Source organism: Mustelus asterias, chromosome 11 (genome assembly GCF_964213995.1).
Source record: "Mustelus asterias chromosome 11, sMusAst1.hap1.1, whole genome shotgun sequence".
Lineage (NCBI taxonomy): Eukaryota > Metazoa > Chordata > Chondrichthyes > Carcharhiniformes > Triakidae > Mustelus > Mustelus asterias.
In genome coordinates, this window is record NC_135811.1 from 81,299,008 (window position 1) to 81,324,229 (window position 25,222).

Here is a 25,222-nt window from a genome sequence, read left to right on the forward strand (position 1 = left end):
TAGAAGCTAGTAGTTACCTTTGCATTTCAGGATGGTCCTGGGGCAGTAGGCAGTTTTCACAAACAAGAACAGGGCCTAATAGTACTATATGTGACTCAGACAGTGAATGGTTAAACTAGTCCAGTCGAATGTATCCCTTATACTTAAGGGAGCAGCGATGGGATGCATACTGAGGGAATGGCCAGGGTGAGAGACAGTTGAAATTTTGAAAATGCAGTTGGAAATGCATTGAGATTTTCTCCCCCCAGGGGCTGATACAGAATAAAGTAGCATTTGGAGGGGAAAGGGGTAGAATCATAAAATCCCTACAGTCTGCATCAACTCGCCAACAGAGCATCCCAACCAGACCCTATCCCCCTAATCCCACGTATTTAACCCCTTTAATCCTCATAATTTACACATTTTGGGACACTAAGGGGCAATTTAACATGGCCAATTGATCTAACCTGTACATCTTTGGACTGAGGAAGGAAACCGGAACACCCGGAGGAAACCCACGCAGATACAGGGGCAACATGTAAACTCACACAGGGGGTCACCTAAGGCCAGAACTGAATCCAGGTCCCTGGCGCTGTGCTGCCTCTCCGCGCCAGGATGTGAGTGGACAGTGATGAAAGGAAGAAATCAGACGTAACCTTACTTGTGATGGAGATTATGGGAATGGCGAGGTCATGCAAGATGGCAAGGTCAAGAGAGTATTAATGTCTGTGGGGATGTCCATGGCTGATTACCTTGTCCTGCCACTGATGAAAAAATGTGTACTGAAGCAGGACTCTTTAAAAAAAATTGAAATAATTCATGCGTGTTCAAATTTGCTAATATTGTGCCATAAAAGCAAAACAACAGTTCCTTTATTCTACTTATTTTATAAAATATGGATAGCGTAAAATTGAACTGTAATCTCATTATGTAGAATTTTAGACATCTTTTGAGGCAGTTCAATCTGGTTTATGTTTAATTAGCTCAGATATTTTTTCCAATTCACGCATATACTAATGGATTAAATCTGATCAAAGTCCAGAAAAAACTGGATTAGGTTAAAACTGCAAAGACCTTTAATAGATAACAAAAATATTCCTCATGGTGATGCAGAAAGAACATCACTATTTTATTATTTGAAATGTATTTTCAAAACAGAGAAATGACAGCCTACCTAAGCAATCCATTGACTTCATCCACAATGTGACGCAGCTTGTAATATGCATCAGTCGGAGGCAGCTTTAGTTCCAAAATGAGCCTGTCTATTTTATTAATACAAACAGTAACAGCTAGCTTTTCCTGTACCGCATGTTTAATCAATCTCTCTGTGTTCAGCATCACCTGCAGGTTCCAAAAAAAACCCATATTATATACATTGAAGGAACATTTTAAAGCCAGAAATATAATAGCGAAAACCTTGTTACAAAGCTTCTGAAAAGTTTCTTCGACATAAACTCAAGTAATGTTTTTGCAATCAAGTGTGTCATTTGGTTTTCTAATTTTCTGCAGCCATTCACATAAAAATTTGCTCACGCCACACCGAATTTTTTTATTGATAAGAAATACAGTGCTTGATTCATAACATAGAACACAACTACTTTATAATATGATCATGGGACATTCTCTCTCACCGCACCCAGTGTGGCTCGCCGCACCCTTTGGGAACCACTGGTATAGGGTCAGATGAAAAATAAACCTTCCTTTACATGACCCTCCCATTTCGTCTACAATGGATCTTATCAATCTCAAAAGAGGTCTCTCGACTGTCCAAGCTGAAAATGTTTATTCCTCACATCAGATAACCGTTTAATGTCATTTAAAGAATGTCTTTAGATAATATCTTTCACATCTTCTACAGGGAGATTGTTAATTTACTGCCAAATTTAGGATTTATTTTATTCAAGCCACCTGAACAAAATGAACCAAATCTGCAAGAAATTCATTTTGCAGAAAGGCTGATATCCAAAAGATGATTTTCACTCCATACGAGATAGATTTGAACAATGTTTTTAAAAACAGAATTTGACTCACACATTTCGATACCCAGAACCTGGAATCATAAAACCCCTACAGTGCAAAAGGAGGAGATTTGGCCCAACAAGACTGTACCGACTCTCTGACAGAACGGCTTACTCAGACCCTATCACCATAACCCCACACATTTACAACGGTTAATCCATCTAACCTACACATTTTGGGACGTTATGGGACAATTTAGCATGGGCAATCCCACCTAACCCTCCACATCTGTGGATTATAGGAGGAAATCAGAAACCCATGCAGCCACGGGGAGAATGTGCAAACTCCACACAGACAGTAAGTCAAGGTTGGAATCAAATCTGGGTTCCCTGATGCTGTGAGGCAGCAGTGCTAACCGCTGGAAATCATCTTAGGACTGATGTACATTGAAAAGAATTAATTTTCTTTTAGGTCTCCTATTCTGAGCTGAACTAACTCACCCCCTCTGCTGCATCGATGAACAGTACCATACCATCAGAGATCCGGAAACCGGCTGTGACCTCGTCAGAGAAATTTACATGTCCTGAATAGAAAGAAACAAAAATATAAAAGCCGTCAATGGAAGGTCATCGACTTGAAACTATGGGCAAGATTTTCTGGCCGGGCTTGCCCCAAAACCGGAAAATCCCGCCAGAGGTCTACGGACCTTTGCATGGTCAGTCCCCCCGCCCACTACAATTCCCATGGCGGGCGGGACAGGAAAATTCTCCCAATAACTGATGGTTTCTCCACAGACGCTACCTGACCTAATAGATATTTCTAGCATTTGCTGTTTTTAGTAGATGGGCTGATAACAGTCCTTTAGCACGATAACAGTCTTGAGCATAAATCATAAAAGAAAACTCTCAAATCTATGATCATTGTAACTTGATTCATTTAAATTAGTTGCACCAGTTCTATTTAAACAGCTATTGGAAAGAACCCTAGCCAGTCAAGAGTTTCATCTCAAAGGTGAAGACATATCAATGAAATGGCATCATTTTTATTTTAAAATATCAGGTGAAACTAAATTGAATGAATTTGTGGTAATCCTAGCATCTGATGCTGTTATTTGTCCAACAGATAGGCCTGAACAAATAATATCAAAATTGTTTACAGCTCATTGGATAAACTATGTCTAACTGCCCTAACTAATTGTTGGATTTTGTTAAACTTAGGGATACAAGAAATATAAATGCTTGAATCTATCATCAAGGAAAACAGCGAGACATCTGGATAGAAATTGTCCCATTGGGAAGACACAGCACAGGTTCATGAAAGACAGGTCACATTTAACTAATTTAGTGGAATTCTTTAGAGGACATTACGAATGCAGTGGACAACTAGGAACTGGTGGATGTGGTGTATCTGGATTTTGAGAAGGTATTTGACAAGGTGCCGTACAAAAGGCTGCTGCATAAGATAAAGGTGCACGGTGTTACGGGTAATGCATTAGCATGGACAGAGGATTGGTTAACTAACAGAAAGCAAGGAGTGGTGATAAATAGGTATTTTTCTGGTTGGCGATCAGCGGCTAGTGGTGTGCCTCAGGGATCAGTGTTGGGACTGCAATTGTTTACAATATACATAGATGACTTGGAGTTGGGGCCCAAATGTAGTGTGTCAAAGTTCACAGATGACACTAAGATGAGTGGTAGAGCAAAGTGTGCAGAGGATACTGAAAGTCTGCAAAGGGATATGGATAGCTTAAGTGAGTGGGCAAGGGTTTAGGAGATGGAGTAAAATGTTGGTAAATGTGAGGTCATCCATTTTGGTAGGAATAACAGCAAAATTGACTATTATTTAAATGGTAAAAAATTGCAGCATGCTGCTGTGCAGAGACTTGGGTGTCGTAGAATCATAGAATGTACAGCACGGGGACAGGCCCTTCGGCCCAAACTGGTCTATGCCGACCAAAAAGCATACCCCCATTTGCCTGCATTTGGCCCATATCCCTGCATGACTCACAAAATGTTGGTTGGCAGGTGTAGCAGGTAATTAAGAAAGCAAATGGAATTTTGTCCTTCATTGCTAAAGGAATGGAGTTTAAAAACAGGGAGGTTATGTTGCAGCTGTGTAAAGTGCTGGTGAGGCCACACCTGGAGTAATGTATACAGTTTTGGTCTCCTTGCTTGAGGAAGGACATACTAGCACTGGAGGAGGTGCAGAGGAGATTCACTAGGTTGACTCCAGAGTTGAAAGGATTGGCTTATGAGGAGAGACAGAGTAGACTGGGACTATACTTGTTGGAATTTAGAAGAATGAGGGTGGTGGGATCTTATAGAAACATATAGAATTATGAAGGTACTATATAAGATAGAAGCAGAGAGGTTGTTTCCACTGGCGGGGAAACCAGAACTAGGGGGCATGGCCTCAAAATAAGGGAGAGCAGATTTAGGACGGAGTTGAGGAGAACTTCTTCACCCAAAGGGTTGTGAATCTGTTGGAATTCCCTGCCCAGTGAAGCAGTTGAGTCTATATAGTTGAATGTTTTTAAGGCAAAGATATAGATTTTTGAACAGTAAAGGAATTAAGAGTTATGGTGAGTGGACGGGTAAGCGGAACTGAGTCCACAAAAAGATCAGCCATGATCTTACTGAATGGCGGAGCAGGCTCGAGGGGCCAGGTGGCCTACTCCTGCTCCTAGTACTTATGCTCTTGAATAATTGGACTGAAATCATACTTAGTGGCTATCCAGGAGAGTCTCCATTTTTTCATTTTCAACTAAGATATTGGAACGCGTCTGAGGTACCTGGTATCCTTGTAGTTTCTACCATATTCTTTTGTGTGTTTTTCACACCATGGATGAATCAAAATCATTACTGGGAATTTTGACACTTTGGGCCTGATTTTACCATTTTGAGTCCAAGTGCCGAATTTGGGCGTCAAATAGATCCGAGCCTGGAATCCTCTTTCCAGCGCGCCCATACGTGTTTTGCCGGCTCCAGTCCGGTTTGTGCTGTGGGTGGGGCTTAGCACTGGCAGACCGATCGGAGCTCTGAACTGCGCATGCAGAAAGCGGAGAGAGCGGCTCTTTGACGGTCATCCTCTGGTCGGGGGTGGCCACTGCCAATCTGCAGCCGATCCCTCCTCCCGGAGTGGACGTGCGGCCATGCCATCCCACAAAACCTTCAGGATGAAGCGATTCCTCGCTAAGAAGATGAAGCAGAACCGGCCGATTCCACAGTGGATCCGCATGAAAACCGGCTACAAGATCAGTACAACTCCAAGAGGAGACACTGGAGAAGGACCAAGCTGGGCCTGTAAAGGGATACACCATCACTGGTACACTACCAGCCACAGATTACTCTTCCCTGCAGGGGCAAGAGAGTGGGAGAGATGGCTGTGGCCTCCCCCCCTCCCGACCACCCACCGCCCCCCAGCCAGATGATGACCTGGGTCAGAGAGCCGTTGGAGGCTCTGACCCCGCTTTTCGGAAGCTCAGCGACGACTTCAGACTTTTATTTTGCAGGTCGCTTACAGCACGGATGTGGAACGGGCCAGATGGCGGTAAAGTGGGATTTGGCGGTAGAGTTGGGTGCGTAGTTCATTAAGTCGATTTAAATGCATGCAAATGCATTTAAATCATCGGGCCGCCCGATTCGGGCACGGGCCGGACCTGCGCCCGAATCAGGTGTCGGTAAAGCCGCGATCTGCTCGGAATCGGGTGCAGATCGCGGTATAGGCCCGACGCCCAACTTTACCAAGTTTTGGTAAAATCGGGCCCTTTGATTCAAGAAAATTGCTCTATGAAAACTATTTGCTACCCGCATCACCTCATGAGCTGAGCAACATAGCCTGTGGTGTAACAATCTACTAAACATTTGAGATGAATTCATAGCACACACCTGGAGTATCTATGATGTTGAAGAGATAGGATTTGCCCTTGGAATCTGGAAGGACCATTGTGACTGGTGTACTCTTTATACCTACTCCTCTCTGGAAAAAATAATTACAGAAATTATCCAAGAGAATGTCAAAAAGTTCCATTAAATTAGTTAAAATAAAAAGCTGCAGTTTTCAGCTCACCTCCTGTTCCGTAAAAAGTATGTCAGTGTAGCGGAGCTGTAATCAAACAAAATACAACTTAAGATCACCCATGACCTTAATGAATGGTGAAACAGAATTAAAAGGGCGAAATGGCCTATTCCTGCTCTTATTTCTCATGTTCTTTTGGGTAATGCTCCTGGTGATGCAATAGTTTGGTGACACAAAATACAAGTTACATCGGAGCCTCAATATTCAGGGGAGTTTGCTATAAATTCTTTCACAATCCCTAACAAATATATTAAGATTTCTATGCGTTTGACACTATTCCATTCTCCTAACTCTTCAGTCGGCCCACTGTTCTCTAAAGCTATTGACATATCTGCACTGTGCTTAAATTCTCTCCACATTATGCTGCAGCATTGATTTGCTGTCCTCCCACCATTTTCTCAATCAGCACATTCAACAATTGGTGCCAGTTCTCTGGGCAAGCATTATTTTCATCTAAGCCTTTTGGGATGGAGTTTGAATTTGACATGCCTAACAACATAGGAAATATCCGGCCTCGGGGTTAGTCTGTCCTTGATGAATAATCTGAGACTGAGACAAATCAAGAAATTTGATACATCAAAATAGATCTTTAACATGTCAAGCCACCAATGCATTAATACTCATTTTGAACCAGTTTTTTAAAAAAGTTGCATCAATGTCAGTAAAATTAGGCAGAAGAAAGTATGATTCCAAACGGAACCAGAGGAGCAAGTAGCCAACAACTGACCAATAAAACAAATGTTGAACTTTAACTAAATCCTATAATTTTGGTTTAGTTGTTCTTAATATTTAAGTCAAATGTAAGTTCAGGTTTTGAAGAGCTAAAAAGCACTAAATAATATTGCTTATTTGCTGAGTAAGAAAATTGGTGCAAATACAGTCAGGACTGATACAATTACCAATGAAGTTTTCCAGATAAAGGTGCAATTTTAACGAAATAGTTGCTAAAGTACTTACATCTCTGTCATCCTTTTTACGAATCTCTGGGTGAGTCTGTTCAATTAAGCAGTCAACAAAATTTGTCTGAAAGAAGAACAAGTGTAAAATGTTGATGACATTTCACGTACAATGTTCATTTTGTTAATTTATTTTACATTACAACCAAAGTAACAAATTCCACATTTACTCTGAGTACATTACTAAAGTAGAATTTCATGGGCCAGCAACAATCATAAAAAACCAAATAAATAACACTTTGCAGTTGTGGATTTTTAATCCTCCAATGCAATTAAAGTTCAAACCATACTCTGCAATTGACACAATACCTTCACATATCTGTTACATACCTTCCCATGATGCAAATGCCCACAGAGGGTAATGTTCCGAATCAGCTCAGAATTGTCCATCAAATCTGCAAGGAATCTGAGATTTTTTAAAAACATGAGACACAAATCGTGCAAGTAGTGTTTATACTTTCACTTTAGGGATAATTAAACATGGAATTGACTGCCAAAAGCATATTCAATCATATCATAGGTACATTTCAGAAAGGTGACCGCAACTTGCTTTGAATCAAAACAATATTTGGTTCGCATATCATCAGTGGTTTATGTTCCAAGGACTTGCCCACAGGGAATAAAAAGACTTGCTCACAGTTAACCAGAAACCATTTTCAGTGGACTGGGCACCTTTCACCTCAATGACCCTGAGCTTAAATGCAGTTATAATGTGCCAGTTACAAGATTGAATAGGTTTATGAATACGTATTGTAATTTCCAACGGGCATGTGAGTATAACACTCAATTATCCCCAAATCAGGGCGGCACAGTGATTACCCAGGGACCCGCATTCGATTTCTGGTTTGGGTCACTGTCTGCACATTCCCTCCCCCGTGTCTGCGTGGGTTTCCTCCGGGAGCTCCGGTTTCCTCCCACGGTCCAAAAGACGTGCTGGTTAGGTGCCATGGCCATGCTAAATTTTCCCTCAGTGTACCCGAATAGGCACCGGGGTGTGGCGACTACGGAATTTTCACAGCAACTTCTTTGCAGTGTTAACATAAGCCTACTTTTGACACTAAGAAATAAACATTAAAGTGGCAATATTGGTTGAAGAGGCCGTGATGGTTGGTGGAAAACTTCAGTCCTACAGCACGGGTATTTTCAGGGCTAGATTTAAGAGATACTATTAAGGCACAACAGACAAATATTCTGCCTGAAACTGCATTAAACCTAACCCAAGAGTACTCAATGCTGGCACTCTATTAGTTTTAAAATCACTTTCTAGGGTACTACGTAACTATTCACTTACTCCATATCATATACTGTTTCTGGTAACTCCTGTTCCATCAAAGTAAACTTCTTTTTCTTGACAGGTTTAATGATAGGTTCTGAAAGTTGAAAAACTTTGATTACAAAAACAGCAACAAGCATCAATAAATGTACTTCAATCAGCAAAGTCACTAAGTATCTGCCTAAACAGACCGATTAATAATTTTACTTTGAAATATTTTATATGAATCCATGTCATGGGAATAAGAGTGATACAATCAAAGATGATAGTATATTTGCTTCAGTTTAAGTTAATCCAAAGTATTCTCAAACACCTCCCTTGTGGATGATTACCATTATGTTGCTTCTCCAGCTAACCTATAACGTAACCTGATGAACTACCTTATAACTTCCATGTGTGTAATACGTTAGTAGATCAAATTATTATTGTTGCTTCACATACAAGATTGAGGGAATTTCCCTCCCATGCAATATTTAGTGGATCATTTTATTACTGTTTCTTCACCTGCAAGACTAAGGAATGAACAGTTTTATAAAATCATTGCTACTAATTTATTAAAATATTTTAAATGTCAACAAATGCTAAATGCTGCAGCAAGTCTGTGAATATGAATAGTCTGTGCAATTATTGACATAGAGCAAACTCAGATGGTGGGTGGTTAATCTGGTTAGTGGAACTATAGTAAATATTAAATTCCAGTTCCAGTGAAATGCCCAGAAATTGCCACCCTTCATCCATCTGCAAGAACTATTTATAAGAGTCAGGCATTCATTATTTTATATTAAAATTTATTCACTTTTTTAAAAAGAAATTGACATTTAGTGCTACGGTCAACTGTTTCCTACTGAAATGTTATTGGTTAAGCAAAACATTAACCAAAGAATTGTGAACATCAACATATTGCATGTAAACTGTGGTCAAATTTATCATAGAAATCATAGAAACCCTACAGTGCAGAAGGAGGCCATTCGGCCCATCGAGTCTGCACCAACCACAATCCCACCCAGGCCCTACCCCCACATATTTACCCGCTAATCCCTCTAACCTACGCATTTTAGGATTCCAAGGGGCAATTTTTAATCTGGCCAATCAACCTAACCCGCACATCTTTGGACTTATGGTCAGCACAATTTAAGCAACCTACATTTGTTATGCATTTTTAAGGTTATGCATTTCAAGACACTTAAAGCCCAGATTATGTCTACTTTTCATGGGAAAGTGGTTTGCCTTTATGTTTAAATTGACAAAATAAAGTAAAAATTAAAGATTGAAAAGGAATTTTTGGAAAGCAAACTAGAAACCCTAAAAGAACAGAAGTAGGGAGGGAAGAATCAGCTGGAGAACAATTAAAATTAAGTGTAACGCGGTGGAATTTAGAGGACCATAACCAAAACTTCCTGCATATCACATGATTTCATTTTCATTATTTCAATTATTTCACTTTACCAGTAAGTGGCTGAGTATCTTCCTCTTGGACAATTGTCTCGACCTCAGGCCCATACACTTCCTCTGCTGTGGGGTAATATTTCTTATCCTCGTGCAACACCACCTCCATTCCAACATGATCATCATCCTGATCTCCAGCTTCTTCATCATCATCATCCTCCTAATGCAGTCAAATATAAAAGCATTTTTAAAACAATTCTCTGAACATTGATACTTTGAAATATTTCCTTACTCCATTGTATTATTACAAATATGAGGTTTGTAAGAATGTTGTGGCTCAGAACGGTCTCTTTTATTTAGGGGAAGGTGAAGGAATAAAAGGGTTTCATGCAGCCTGTTCTGAATTCTGTTCACCAAGTGGCTTGGTTGCTTGAGATTAAGGGGAGGGGAAGAGGTGGAGCTAGGTTGTGTCACTGGAAAGAAGGTGCAAGATATTTACACCTGCAAGCAATGACTTGAGAAGCATGGTGGATAGACTATTAATCTACAAGTCCAAGGGAGGCGTGAGGAGCTGTCAGATTTTGTAAACTGATATACTTAATTGTCTATTTAATTTCATGATAGAATGGAGTTGGGAATTGAGAGGATAACTAATTAGCATTTCTTGCTGATTACAAGACCCTTGTGGTTCACAATGCCATAAAGATGCACTTTGAAAAAGTAAGAGTCCACAGGAGGCAATTGTAGGGTTGGGTTACAGGTTTCCTTAAAATATCACTGAACCACACAGACAGGTGAGTCTACAAGAATCCCTAGAGTGAGCGAACACGTGAGAGAGCGCACAAGAGAGCATATGAGAGATAGAGGCAGCAAATCTCTATTGTTTACCTTGCAGGATGTGATGGGATCTCGCTCTTGCATTGAAGAGGCCAAGATCGCAAAGGTTTCAATGAAGCTGGAAGATTCACCTGGCTATTTCTCGAGGGGGATCTGCTTTTAAAGTTAGTTTGGGGAGTAGAAATTATTTGGTTAGAAAATAAAATTAGAGCTCAGAATAACTTTGGACTGGTCCTGGAAAATAAATGCCCACTTAAGGGATAATAGCAGGGGGATTTTCAATCATTGCAAAAAGTTATTTTTTTTCTGCTGTTGAGTTGTAGTTTTCTGCGGTTGTAGAATACAAGTTGTCTACTGAAATTGTATTCAGTCAATGTTGCATTTAGATTGTTTGTTACAGTAAAAGTCTTAAAACTTGAAATCATATCAGGATCCTTCTAGTCATTCACCACAAGTTTGAATTGTTATTGGTCTCTACTGGGTCATAACAATATGAGTACATAGAACATAGAACATAGAACATTACAGCGCAGAACAGGCCCTTCGGCCCACGATGTTGCACCGACCAGTTAAAAAAAAAAACTGTGACCCTCCAACCTAAACCAATTTCTTTTCGTCCATGAACCTATCTACGGATCTCTTAAACGCCCCCAAACTAGGCGCATTTACTACTGATGCTGGCAGGGCATTCCAATCCCTCACCACCCTCTGGGTAAAGAACCTACCCCTGACATCGGTTCTATAACTACCCCCCCTCAATTTAAAGCCATGCCCCCTCGTGCTGGATTTCTCCATCAGAGGAAAAAGGCTATCACTATCCACCCTATCTAAACCTCTAATCATCTTATATGTTTCAATAAGATCCCCTCTTAGCCGCCGCCTTTCCAGCGAAAACAATCCCAAATCCCTCAGCCTCTCCTCATAGGATCTCCCCTCCATACCAGGCAACATCCTGGTAAACCTCCTCTGCACCCTCTCCAAAGCCTCCACATCCTTCCTGTAATGTGGGGACCAGAACTGCACACAGTACTCCAAGTGCGGCCGCACCAGAGTTGTGTACAGTTGCAACATAACGCTACGACTCCTAAATTCAATCCCCCTACCAATAAACGCCAAGACACCATATGCCTTCTTAACAACCTTATCTACTTGATTCCCAACTTTCAGGGATCTATGCACACATACACCTAGATCCCTCTGCTCCTCCACACTATTCAAAGTCCTCCCGTTAGCCCTATACTCAACACATCTGTTATTCCTACCAAAGTGAATTACCTCACACTTCTCCGCATTAAACTCCATCCGCCACCTCTCGGCCCAACTTTGCAACCTGTCTAAGTCTTCCTGCAAACTACGACACCCTTCCTCACTGTCTACCACACCACCGACTTTGGTGTCATCAGCAAATTTGCTAATCCACCCAACTATACCCTCATCCAGATCATTAATAAATATTACAAACAGCAGTGGCCCCAAAACAGATCCCTGAGGTACACCACTTGTAACCGCACTCCATGATGAATATTTACTATCAACCACCACCCTCTGTTTCCTATCCGCTAGCCAATTCCTGATCCAATTTCCTAGATCACCCCCAATCCCATACATCTGCATTTTCTGCAGAAGCCTACCATGGTGAACCTTATCAAACGCCTTACTAAAATCCATATATACCACGTCCACTGCCTTGCCCCCATCCACCTCCTTGGTCACTTTCTCAAAAAACTCAATAAGGTTAGTAAGGCACGACCTACCTGCCACAAAACCATGCTGACTATTACCTATCAATTCATTACTCTCCAAATAACTATAAATCCTATCCCTTATAATTTTTTCCAACATCTTGCCGACAACAGAAGTGAGACTCACCGGTCTATAATTCCCGGGGAAGTCTCTGTTCCCCTTCTTAAACAATGGGACAACATTCGCTAACCTCCAATCTTCTGGTACTATACCAGAGGCCAACGACGACCTGAAGATCAGAGCCAGAGGCTCTGCAATCACTTCTCTTGCCTCCCAGAGAATCCTTGGATAAATCCCATCCGGACTAGGGGATTTATCTATTTTCAGACCCTCCAGAATATCCTGCACATCCTCCTTATCAACTGTAATACTGTCTATTCTACTCCCTTGCAACCCAGTGTCCTCCTCAGCTATATTCATGCCCCCTTGCGTGAACACCGAAGAGAAATATTGGTTCAATGCTTCACCAATCTCCTCCGGTTCCACACATAACTTCCCTCTGCCATCTATAACTGGCCCTAAACTTGCCCTAACCAACCTTCTGTTCTTGACATACCTATAGAACGCCTTAGGATTCTGTTTAACCCTATCCGCCAAAGTCTTCTCATGTCCCCTTTTAGCCCTTCTAAGCTCGCTCGTCAACTCCCTCTTAGCCAATCTAAAGCTTTCTAGTGCACTACCCGAGTGCTCACGTCTCATCCGAACATAAGCCTCCTTTTTCTTTTTAACCAACAAAGAAACTTTTTTGGTGCACCACGGTTCCCTAGCCCTACCAATTCCTCCTTGCCTGACAGGGACATACCTATCACAGACTCGCAGTAGCTGCTCCTTGAAAAAACTCCACATGTCGGACGTTCCCAGTCCCTGTAATCTCCTAGTCCAACCTATGTTTCCTAATTCTCTCCTAATAGCCTCATAATTACCCTTCCCCCAGCTAAAACCACTGGCCCGAGGTTCATGCCTATCCCTTTCCATCACTAAGGTGAACGTAACCGAATTGTGGTCACTATCACCAAAATGCACACCAACTTCCAAGTCTAGCACCTGGTCTGGCTCATTTCCCAGCACCAGATCCAATATAGCCTCACCTCTAGTTGGCCTGTCTACATACTGAGTCAAAAAACCTTCCTGCACGCTTTGAACAAAAACTGACCCCTCTAACGAGCTAGAGCTATAACAATTCCAGTCAATATTAGTCAAGTTAAAATCCCCCATAACAATTGCCCTATTACTTTCACTCCTAAGCAGGATTGACTCCGCAATCCTTTCCTCAACCTCTCTAGAACTTTTAGGAGGTCTATAAAAGACTCCCAACAGGGTGACCTCTCCTCTCCTATTTCTAATCTCCGCCCATACTACCTCAACAGATAAGTCCTCCTCAAACCTCCTCTCTGACACTGTGATACAATCTCTGACCAATAATGCTACCCCTCCCCCTCTTCTACCTCCTTCCCTACTTCGACTAAAACATTTGAACCCCGGGACCTGCAGCATCCATTCCTGCCCCTGCTCTATCCATGTCTCTGAAATAGCCACAACATCGAAGTCCCAGGTACTGATCCACGCTGCAAGTTCACCCACTTTATTGCGAATACTCCTGGCATTGAAGTATACACATTTCAAACCCTGCTCCACCCCACCTCTGCAATGCCGTGCATTGCAGTCCCCATCCATGCATCCCTCACTTTCAGCCCCACTACTCAGGATCCCTCCCCCCCCCCGAATCAGTTTAAACCTCCCTGCATGGCCTTAGCAAATTTACCCCCCAGGATATTGGTCCCCTTCTGATTAAGGTGTAGACCATCCTTCTCATAGAGGTCACACCTTCCCCAGTACGAGCCCCAATTGCTTAAGTACCTGAACCCCTCCCTCCTGCACCATCCCCTCAGCCATGAATTCAAACCTTCCCTCTCCCTATTCCTCTCTAAACTATCCCGTGGTACAGGCAAGAGTCCAGAGATAACCACTCTGTCAGTCTTGGCCTTTAGTTTCCACCCCAACTCCATAAATCCCTGCCTAATATCCCCTTCCCCTATCCTCCCTATGTCGTGTGTCCCCACATGTACAATAACTTGTGGTTTATCTCCCTCCCCCCTAAGAGTCCTGAATACCCTGTCAGACACATCCCGGACCCCAGCCCCTGGTAGGCAACACACCAACCCTGAGTCCCTACCTTTAGTTCCGACCCTCCTATCTGTCCCCTTAATTGTGGAGTCCCCAATCACAAGGCCCAGTCTTTTACAGCCCCTAACCACCTGAGCTTTCTCACTCGGCTCACCCCCAGAGATCTGCTCTCTATGCTCAGTTGATTCCTCCTCAACTGTAGCCTCCAGCACCGAAAACCTATTATGGAGGGGAACCGCCCCAGGGGATTGTCTTCCCGATTGCTTCTTACCCCTCCTCCTGGCATTGACCCAAGCCTCATTTCTAGGAGTTACTATTTCTCTATAACTCCTATCAACTTCCACCTCCGCCTCCCGAATTATGCGGAGTTCCTCTACCTCCCCCTCCAGCTCCTTTACACGCTCCTCCAGAAGCTGCAATCTAATGCACTTCTTACAACTAAAATCTCCTGAAACACTACTGGATTTCCTCACCACATACATCCCACAGGAGATGCAGCATACTGCCTGAACTGCCATCCCTGAAGCCATTACCAGCAAGAAAAAAAGAAAACAAAAAACTTCCCCACACTTATAATTAGGTTAGAGGAGGATGGAAGGGTGGGATCCTCTACCAGTGTAGAGGGAAATGCAATTTGAAAATTGCTTTGCATGGATATTGCACTCTATGTTTCAAAGAGTAATGGTATAATCAAGCTATTATTGGTTAAAAGATCTCATCCAGTCATGTGTACTCTGCTTGAAAACAGGTCCTTGGCTCATTGTTTGCTGATGTTTCACCCCAAGCTATTTTTTTGGCAGTTTTTGTCAGTAATGGTCTGCCGCTGCCTTCCACTCCAGAGCCCAAGTCAACATCAACCAGAAATGGAACGAAGCCCGTGCTACTGGCATTACTCTGAACCACACACTAAGCCATCTAGCCAACTGAGCTAAAGCAGCCTCCGATGGATAAGATTAGTACTGTTGAGTGCATCTTCATTTTATTAGTTCAGATTTGACAGCGGCAATGATGGCAAAAGCTGTCACCATTTGAAGTCATTACTTCACTGAAAGTGAGAATAACTTCAGGAATCTGCACATGCACAGAATAGCACAGAAATCCAGAAGTTGCTGTCACTGATTCCATGCACCTCCAGAGGCAGCACTTTTGAGAAACCCGCTCCCAGGTCACAATCAACTGAATAGACGAGAATTTCCACTATCTTCAATTCTATCATTGTTTCATTGTAAAAATCCTTGAAAAGAATACAACTCGTTGAGCAACTGGGTTTTTAATGGCATATTAATTTCATACCTGCTAATTATCCTCACTCTTCCTGAAAAGGTGATTATATAAGTCGCCGGGACCGGATGGGATGTACCCCCCCAGGTTACTGTGGGAGGCGAGGGAAGGGATTGCAGAGCCTTTGGCGATGATCTTTGTGTCGTCGATGGAGATGGGAGAGGTTCCGGAGGATTGCGGATGTGGTTCCTATATTCAAGAAAGGGAATAGGGATAGCCCAGGAAATTACCGACCGGTGAGTCTAACCTCAGTGGTTGGTAAGTTGATGGAGAAGATCCTGAGGGACAGGATTTATGAACATTTAGAGAAGTTTAGTATGCTCAAAAGTAGTCAGCACAGCTTTGTCAAAGGCAAATTGTGCCTTACGAGCCTGGTGGAGTTCTTTGAAAACGTGACTAAACACATTGACGAAGGAAAAGCGCTAGATGTGGTTTACATGGACTTCAGCAAGGCGTTCAATAAGGTCCCCCATACAAGACTTCTCGAGAAAGTGAGAGGGCATGGGATCCAAGGGGCTGTTGCCTTGTGGATTCAGAACTGGCTTGCCTGCAGAAGGCAGAGAGTGGTTGTAGATGGGTCTTTTTCTGAATGGAGGTCGGTCACCAGTGGAGTGCCCCAGGGATCTGTTCTGGGACCCTTGCTGTTAGTCATTTTCACAAATGACCTGGATGAGGAAGTGGAGGGATGGGTTGGTAAGTTTGCCGACGACACGAAGGTTGGTGGTGTTGTGGATAGGTTAGAGGGATGTCAGAAGCTGCAGCGTGACATAGATAGGATGCAAGACTGGGCGGAGAAGTGGCAGATGGACTTCAACCCAGATAAATGTGTAGTGGTTCATTTTGGCAGGTCAAATGGGATGAAGGAGTATAATATCAAGGGTAAGACTCTTAGCAGTGTAGAAGATCAGAAGGACCTTGGGGTCCGGGCCCATAGGACTCTTAAATCGGCCTCGCAGGTAGAGGAGGTGGTTAAGAAGGAGTATGGTGTGCTGACCTTCATCAATCGAGGGATTGAGTTTAGGAGTCGGGAGATAATGATGCAGCTTTATAAGACCCTCGTCAGACCCCCACTTGGAGTACTGTGCTCAGTTCTGGTCGCCTCATTACAGGAGGGATGTGGAAATGATTGAAAGGGTGCAGAGAAGATTTACAAGGATGTTGCCTGGATTGGTTGGCATGCCTTATGAGGATAGGTTGAGGGAGCTCGGTCTTTTCTCCTTGGAGAGACGAAGGATGAGAGGTGACCTGATAGAGGTGTACAAGATGTTGAGAGGTATAGATTGGGTGGATTCTCGGAGGCTTTTTCCCAGGGCTGAAATGGCTGCTACGAGAGGACACAGGTTTAAAGTGCTGGGGAGTAGGTACAGAGATGTCAGGGGTAAGTTTTTCACTCAGAGGGTGGTGGGTGAGTGGAATCGGCTGCCGTCAGTGGTGGTGGAGGCAAACTCGATAGGGTCTTTTAAGAGACTTCTGGATGAGTACATGGGACTTAATAGGATTGAGGGTTATAGGTAAGCCTATATATAAGCCTAGGTAGGTAGGGACATGACTGGCGCAACTTGTGGGCCGAAGGGCCTGTTTGTGCTGTATTTTTTCTATGTTCTATATATTTGTGGAATGCCAAATTTCTCCACAATTGAAAAATTCACATGTAAAAAAATCTTATTTAAAAGTATATCTGTATTTTATCTTCTACCTTTATCCAATCATTTATTGTGCTATCTGAAAATGTAAATTAAAATCCAAGGATATCAAGTGCTTTTAATTTCCTGGTTTTCTCTTTGTGAATACTTTATTATGATTAGGTGCTGACATCACTACTGAACACCCAAGATATCCCTCAACTTAATACCAGATTTAAACTGCCATCAGGATAAAGGAAAATCATGCCACAGAGATCACGATGTCTTTGTGGGAAACTTTCTACGGGAGTAAAATTTCAAAATCCAGGTATGATGCACAATTGACCAAAACATGAAACATGAAAAAGACTTTTGAATGGACCTATCTTGCATTAAGTTGATCTTTCTCTACACCCTAGCTATGACTGTAACACTACATTCTGCACTCTCTTGTTTCCTTCTCTATGAGCGGTCTGCTTTGTCTGTATAGCGCACAAGAAACAATACTTTTTACTGTATGTTAATACATGTGACAATAATAAATCAAATCAAAAACATCAATATGAAAATCATGTGAGGCTGGGAATTATGGTTGAGTAACTCACCTCCTGACTCCCCAAAGCCTGTCCTCTATTTACAAGTCAAGAATGTATTAGAGTAATCTCCACTTGTCTGGATAAGTGCCACTCCAACAACACTCAAGAAGCTTGACACAGTGTAGGACAAAGCAGCCTGTTTGACTGGCACCCTATCTACCACCATCAACATTCACTCGCTCCATCACCAGTGCACAATGGCAGCAGTGTGTACTATATACAAGATGCACTGCAGCACCTCATCAAAGATCCTTCGACAGCACCTTCCAAACTCGGGACCAGGGCAAGGGCAGCAGATGCATGGGAACACCATCACTTAATTTCCAAGTCACACACCATCCTGACTTGGAACTATATCACCATTCCTTCATTATGGCTGGATCAAAATGCTAAAATTCCCTCCCCAACATCACTGTCGATGCACCTGCACCAGACGGACTGCAGTGGTTTATGGTGGTGGCTCAGCACCATCCTCTCAAGGGATGTGCAATAATTGTTGACCTAGTCAGCCATGCCCACATCACCTGAAGAAATATAGAAAAAAATCCTGCAAAGGGAGTTCCAGAAGCTAACATTAAGATTTTCTTGTACTTCTGTTAAACATCTTCAGTCCATTGAAACAGTAATGAAGAACCTCCCATTTTTTTTAAAACAGTAAAATTAGTCTGCATTCAAGTTTCTTACATCAATCAACTGTTTGGTCAAAAATTTGGAACAGGATTGAAGCTATGGTAACAGGATTGCATCTCAACATCGATTTTCTTTTGACTTTTAGAGCTTTCAATTCGTCGACTATTAGCATCACTGACAGGGTCATACATCGTCTTTGAAGCTATTCTCTGCAGACAAAAATTAGCATTCAACCATTCCTGACTAGCTTTCTCAGGTCGAACAGTCAAAGACAGAGGTGTGGGGGAAGGACATCAGTCATACCACTGACAGGAGCAGAAGAGGAGGGGAATGGAGGATAGGATAAGCCAGCAGCCCTAAAACTCACATTAATAGCAAGAAGACTCACAGGGAATCAAAAATTACAAGCAAAAGAGATAAAGGGGAAGATACAGCAACGGGAAAATATATTCTTGCAGGAAATGCACCATGTGTGTGACAAGTTCAAAATGGCATTGGCCAACTTGGCTTTAATGTTTTTGTTTTTAAGTGAATCTGATTAATGTATAAATAACTTACAACATAAATACGACACCTTCTGCAATAATATAATGAATAAAATTGCTCACTCGCAGTGGGCTTAATTTCCCGACAATTGTGCAAACCCACTAACTGTAAGATACAATTGGCAGGTTTGCTGACCCATTCACCAGCCCCCCTGCCATGTACCGCGCCCCTCAGTGGGAACTGCACTGGGTGGTTCTTGGTGCTCGTAATCACCAGTGTGGACCTGGTGTGCTGGACCCCGAGGATCCAGGGGAGGACTACCTACCCTTCAGAAAAGAGGGGCATCCCCCCCCCAACACCACTTGCCTCAGATCCCAAGCAGAGAGGCAAATTGCCCTGGACCTACCTCCTTAACCCCACCTCCTTCCCCTCCTTTCCCCCTCAGGCCCACACACCCCTTTCCCATCAGGCTTACCCATCCCCCTCAAGCCCCCACTCCCTTCCCCTTCAGGCCCATGCCCTTTCTTCCTCAGCTCCATCTACTCCCTCAGGCACCCACCCTTCTTGCCCACTCAGCCCCCTCCTCTCCTCAGGTCTCAGGGCCCCCTCCCTTCCCGCTCACCCCCTCCCTTCCTTTTCCCTCATGCACCCCCCACCCTTCCCTGCAAGGCCCACCCCTCCCTTCCCCCGCAGGCCCACCCCTTTCCACTTCAGCCCCCCCCCCCCCCCGCCCCCCTCAGGCACCCCATCAGGCCACAAGCCTTGGCCATGCCAACGGTACACTGCCCCCTGGGCACTGTCACCCCTGCCTGCTGCCATTTTCCCCTCTGACTGGGGGCTGTGTTTTACCACCAGCTTGGGCACAAAGCCTGAAAATGGGAGAATTCTGCTCCAAGTGCTCCAGAAAAATACTTGTCCGATTATTGCAAAAAAGGCTACAAATCAGTTGAGCAGATATCTTCTTGACAAAAGCAGGTGCTACCTCTCCCTAATGACTCAGAGTCACACCTACTGTAGGTTTATGTTTGGAATTCTTTCCCTACAATATTACTGTGCAGGATTCTAAGAATTGATAATGCTCCAATTACTGTGTGTGAAAAACAGACGGTCAACAAGAACATTGCTGAGTTAAAATTCAGCAGCAATTTCACTCAACTGACAAGACATGGATTAAGTACAATAAACTAGATTTTAATGTACCAGATACTTTCTGTAAAAACATGTTGATTCGAAAACAAAATGAGACAAAGTCTATCTGGAGAATAACTGACATTATCTGGATATCATCAAGATAAATCCTGAAGTTTTTTGGGCCAAAGCCTAAAAACAAGGAGAAGACATTGAACATTAACCTCACCTCGTCCACATCATCGTCTCTGACTAGCCCATCTTCCTCATCAGAATCCAATTCTGGCCCAATGTAGTTACCAAATTCATCATACAAGTCGGTATCCATGATGGGAACTCTGAAATGTAGAGGCAAGTTAAATTTATGGATCCAATATACAAATGCATCAAAACCTTTTACCATTTTAAGCTGCCAACTGAACATATGGAGCACAGAAGAAAGGATGTTATTCGGCTCATCATATCGGTGCCAGTATGAGGATTGAAATATTTTGCAGGATTACAGCACACCAGTGTATAACATGGCCATCTGAAAATCTGCTCTCCACGAGTTATAAGATGGCATTAATGCAGTTTCAAGTGGATTAACTCCTCTGCAAAACTATTAGGGAGAAGAATTTCAAAGAAACCCATTAAATCCTCATGCACTATTTTTCCACAATGTAATTTAAAAGGTTCTGATTGATATTTTGTTCGTATAATGTAAAAGAGATTCCACTATCTGAATTTCCCCAATAGTCTACAAACCCCACCCAAAACGTATGCTAATGAATTCAAAGCTACTGGTAACAGTCTGGCAAAAGAGAAGAAACTTTTAGTTCTTGCAAATATTAACACGAAAGTGTTCAACTGGCAGATGCAGATAGAGAGCTCTCCCTTCACTTCCAGAGTGTAGACAGGCAGTCAATACTTTTCTCGACATTTAGGTGCTAATAACCACACACTCCTAAAGGCAGAAATTTGGAATGCTTCAGATCAATGTAATTTTACCAAGACTTATTCCAAGGAAACGAAACCCGAGGGAAACAAAATAGCAATACATGTAACTTCTGAAAAGAGAGAGCATTATCTAAATGCTATATAATGTGTTTTCATATTGCACCATCAATCCAATACAATGTCCCAAGGCACTTTGTGGGAGCGAGAGCAAACAATATTAGACATATAGAATTATTAGACCAGATGACCAAAATATGGGCAAAGAGATAGGTTTTAACATACCAACAAACCTGGATACATTTTCACAATTTGCCTTTTTAGATTTCCAGAATTGACAACTTGTTGTTTTACCCATAAGTGAAATGGGTTTAAAGCAGTCAGAATTAAACTGGTACAAAAATTAGCATTAATGTACTCTGTATTTTATAGAATCATACAGCACAGGAGGCGGCCATTAAACCCATCATGCCCATGCCGGTTTATTGGTAAAGTTATCCTAGTAGCCCCAGTCTTCTATTTGCTTCCTTCAAATATTTATCCAATCCATTTTGGTTACTATTAAATTCCAGCTCACAACTTGCTGTTTAAATTTGTATTTCCTCAGGTCACCTTGCTCTTGTAATGCAGGCCTCTATAAATAAAACCAAAGACCTAATGCTTTTTCAAACAGCCTTCATAACTTGTCCTACCATCTTCAAAGATTTGTATACATATAACTCTCAGGTGCCTCTGTTCCTGCATCCCCCATTAACATTGTGCCAGTTAGCTCTTATTGCCTCTCCTCATCCTTCCTATCAAAATGCATCACTTCATACTTCTCTGCATTAAATTTGATGTGCCGTGTGTTTACCATTTTACCAATCTATATTCTGCTGAAGACCAGTACTATCCTTTTCATTGTTTATTTCCAAATTATATGTCATCGGCAAACTTTGAAATTATGGCACATATATCCATATTTCATGAAGATATTTCAAAAAGGGCAGCAGTCCCAACACGGTTCCTGGAGAACCTCACTGTATACTACCCTCCAATTTGAATAAAGACTGTTCAACACCAGCCTCTGCTTTTGGTCTGTTAGCCAATTTAGTATTTATGATGTCACTGTTTCTTTAATCCCACAGGCTTCAGGTTTACTAACAGGTCTATAACTTTTGAAAGTTCCTACGCACGTCAACTGCGCCATGATCATCAACCCTCTCCTTTGCTTCATCAAAGAACACAAACAAGTTAGTCAAAGATCATTTTCTATCAGCAAATCCATTCAGACTTTCATTTATTATCCGATACCTTTTGAAATGCCAATTATTTTACCCCAGATTATCTATAGAAGTTTCCCCACAATTAAGATTATGTTGACTGCCTTGCTTTGCCGGGTTTATCCCTCATTTGGAGTCCTCTGGCACAACCACAATATACAAGGGGAACGGAAAGACTATGGTCCAGGCCTCTGTAAATTTCCCCCCTACTTCCCTTAGTAATCCCAGCAATCATCATCTTCTGAACCGACATTGACTATTTACTGTGTTATCATTAGATTTACAATGATTCCAGGGATAAAGAACTGTAACTATGAGGTTAGATTGGAGAGGTTGGGACTGTTCACACTGGGGGAAAGGCAGAGAGGAGACTTTATGGAGGTATTCAAGTTCCTGAGGGATATGGACAGTGTAAGTAGTAAGAAATTGATGCAAAATAATTAGCAAAAGGTGTAAAAGTGATGTGAGGAAAAACCTTTGCATCCAGAGGGTGGTGGGAGTCTGAAACAAACTTCCTGAGAGGATGATGGAGGCAGGTTTGATCAGAGTATTCAAAAGAGATTTGGATTGCGATCTGAAAAGAATGAATGTGCAAGGTTACGGGGATAAGGCAGGGGAATAGGATGAGATAAAATGTCTTTCAGAGAATGCAGATGAGGGAGCCTTCTGCATTGTAAAGATTCTGTGATTATTGGAAGGATACTCAGACATTGGAAGAACTTCACTGCTCTTGGTTTAATAGTGCCATGGGGTAGGTTGCACCTCATCTGTACCGGCTCGGTTTTCAACTTATACAAATCTTTTAAGTGCCCCTTCCTTATTTTTATCCTATTTAATATTGCTACTACACCCTCCTTTACTACTCCATTGGCAGCATGCTCTCTGGTGAAAGCAGATGTAAAATATTCTTTCAGTAGCTTAAGCATGCCCCCTGCCTCCACAAGGTGACCTACTTTTTGGTCCCTAATCAGGCTCATCCATTCTTGACTACACTTTCACTACTGACATGTTTCTGTTTTCTTAGCCACTGATCTATTATCATACGCTCTCTTTGCCCTTTTATAATTCCTCTGCAATTTAAGTATTTAGCTTATCATTAAAATGACCAGATGATGTCACCAAAGAAGGCCACAAGGATAGTTGCCAAGCTATTTGGTTGCATATGGTTATTGTCCTCACTTTACAGCCAAAACATGCTGCATTTAATCACCAACAGAAATGTGAAAAAGTCCAGCTTTTGCTTTGGTTGTGTTGGTATCAGAGACAAACATTTCATAGAAATCATAGAAACCCTACAGTGCAGAAGGAGGCCATTCGGCCCATCGAGTCTGCACCGACCACAATCCCACCCAGGCCCTACCCCCACATATTTACCCACTAATCCCTCTAACCTACGCATCTCAGGACTCTAAGGGGCAATTTTTAACCTGGCCAATCAACCTAACCCGCACATCTTTGGACTGTGGGAGGAAACCGGAGCACCCGGAGGAAACCCACGCAGACACGAGGAGAATGTGCAAACTCCACACAGACAGTGACCCGAGCCGGGAATCGAACCCGGGACCCTGGAGCTGTGAAGCAGCAGTGCTAACCACTGTGCTACCGTGCCGCCCCATTTATATTCCTCCAACATTTACAAATGTGATTAACAATGTGATATGACCAGGTAATCTGTTTTTCTGATGTTGACTGAGCGACTGATATTGGCCAGGACATCTGGGATAACTTCCTTGCTCTTCTTTGAATGGTGCCATGGAATGTTTTGCATCCACTGGAACAAGCAGATGGATCTTGGTTTAATGGAGTAGTCAAGACTGTCAGTCTTGATTTTCACGTGCTCAAGCCCTGAAGTGAGTTGAATGCAGAATCTTGTGGCTCAGAGGTGAAAGTGCGACCAACTGAACTCAGCTGACACTTCCAGAACTAATGAGCTATTAACTTTCTTAGCTTAACTAGAATAGGCACAACCTGGTTATAAGCAGGACATTGGACCCATCTCTCTCAGCTGGTGCCATGATCATACCTGGATATCAGGTAGGATTTTTAAAAAGTTTTATGTAAAGCATTTTCAAACACAGTAGTTTCAAATTTTGTAAAGAGGTCTAACCTGCTAGATTTTATAGACCAACTCTCAATCTATTTTAATTTACATTTCAATTATTTTTATCCCAAATCTCTTGACTTAAGAGTTTGCCTCCAGATTTATGTGACATGTGAAACATACAAGAAAGAAATTAATGGGAAAATACATTAAACAAAAACTGACAATACACACCAGGATCAATACTCAATGTTAAAACTTATTAACATGGCAGTGGATGAGCTACAAATGAAGACAAATTCTTTTGTAATAATTCTGGAATAAAAACTCAGCAGGTCTGCCAGCATCTGTGGAGAGCAGTGTGACCAACTGCCCCTATTTTAAGGCATTGTCCCTTACTGTGACTGTCCCATGTCCCTCAAAAGACACCTGTTGTACCTCATTTCTAGGGCAATGCGTGGGAGACTGATCCTGGGAATCTGAGTTATTTGAGAACTACAAGTGAGTGAGTCGAGCCACGGAGAGTCAATAACATTACAAGATAAGCTGTAAGTTTTAGTTGATTTTAAACCCCCCTTCACCATTCCAGTGAACTCTTCCCCCTCAACAAAGAAAAACCAGAATACTTGAAAATAGTACCAGTCTGAACTGGAATTCAAATTTAATGCAAAAAGCACTGAAAAAAAAACAGAATGGACCAGTATTGGTCATCGCCTAAATTTGAATGTTTTTTTTCTGCTCCCAATTATGGTCTCAAAACCCTCTCTCTGCACACCCCCCTTCATCCCTATTTCTTGCTGAAAACCCTTCCCCCTCATAATAGAATTGTGGTTGAAAGGCCCCTCATTTTGGTTCATAACGGTTGGTCATCCTGGAGGGGAGATAAACAGTGGTTAAACATTCAAG

At 42.4% G+C, this 25,222-nt stretch overlaps 1 protein-coding gene across 5 annotated transcripts in view; it reads right to left on the bottom strand.

Moving 5' to 3' along the window:
* eftud2 (elongation factor Tu GTP binding domain containing 2) overlaps positions 1-25,222 on the bottom strand; it is a 133,356-nt gene that overhangs the window by 32,285 nt on the left and 75,849 nt on the right. For 4 of the 5 annotated variants that reach the window (XM_078223846.1, XM_078223844.1, XM_078223845.1 and 1 more), the window contains 9 exons: positions 20,307-20,415; positions 9,691-9,850; positions 8,263-8,341; positions 7,302-7,377; positions 6,973-7,038; positions 6,007-6,042; positions 5,826-5,916; positions 2,439-2,521; positions 1,154-1,320 (listed from right to left, as the gene is read on the bottom strand). In XM_078223846.1, coding sequence (XP_078079972.1) covers positions 1,154-1,320; positions 2,439-2,521; positions 5,826-5,916; positions 6,007-6,042; positions 6,973-7,038; positions 7,302-7,377; positions 8,263-8,341; positions 9,691-9,850; positions 20,307-20,405 — 857 coding nt within the window. In that variant the 5' untranslated portion in view covers positions 20,406-20,415. Of the gene's footprint in view, positions 1-1,153; positions 1,321-2,438; positions 2,522-5,825; positions 5,917-6,006; positions 6,043-6,972; positions 7,039-7,301; positions 7,378-8,262; positions 8,342-9,690; positions 9,851-20,306; positions 20,416-22,750; positions 22,844-25,222 lie in introns of those variants that run through there. The other variant, XM_078223842.1, reaches the window with a different exon arrangement.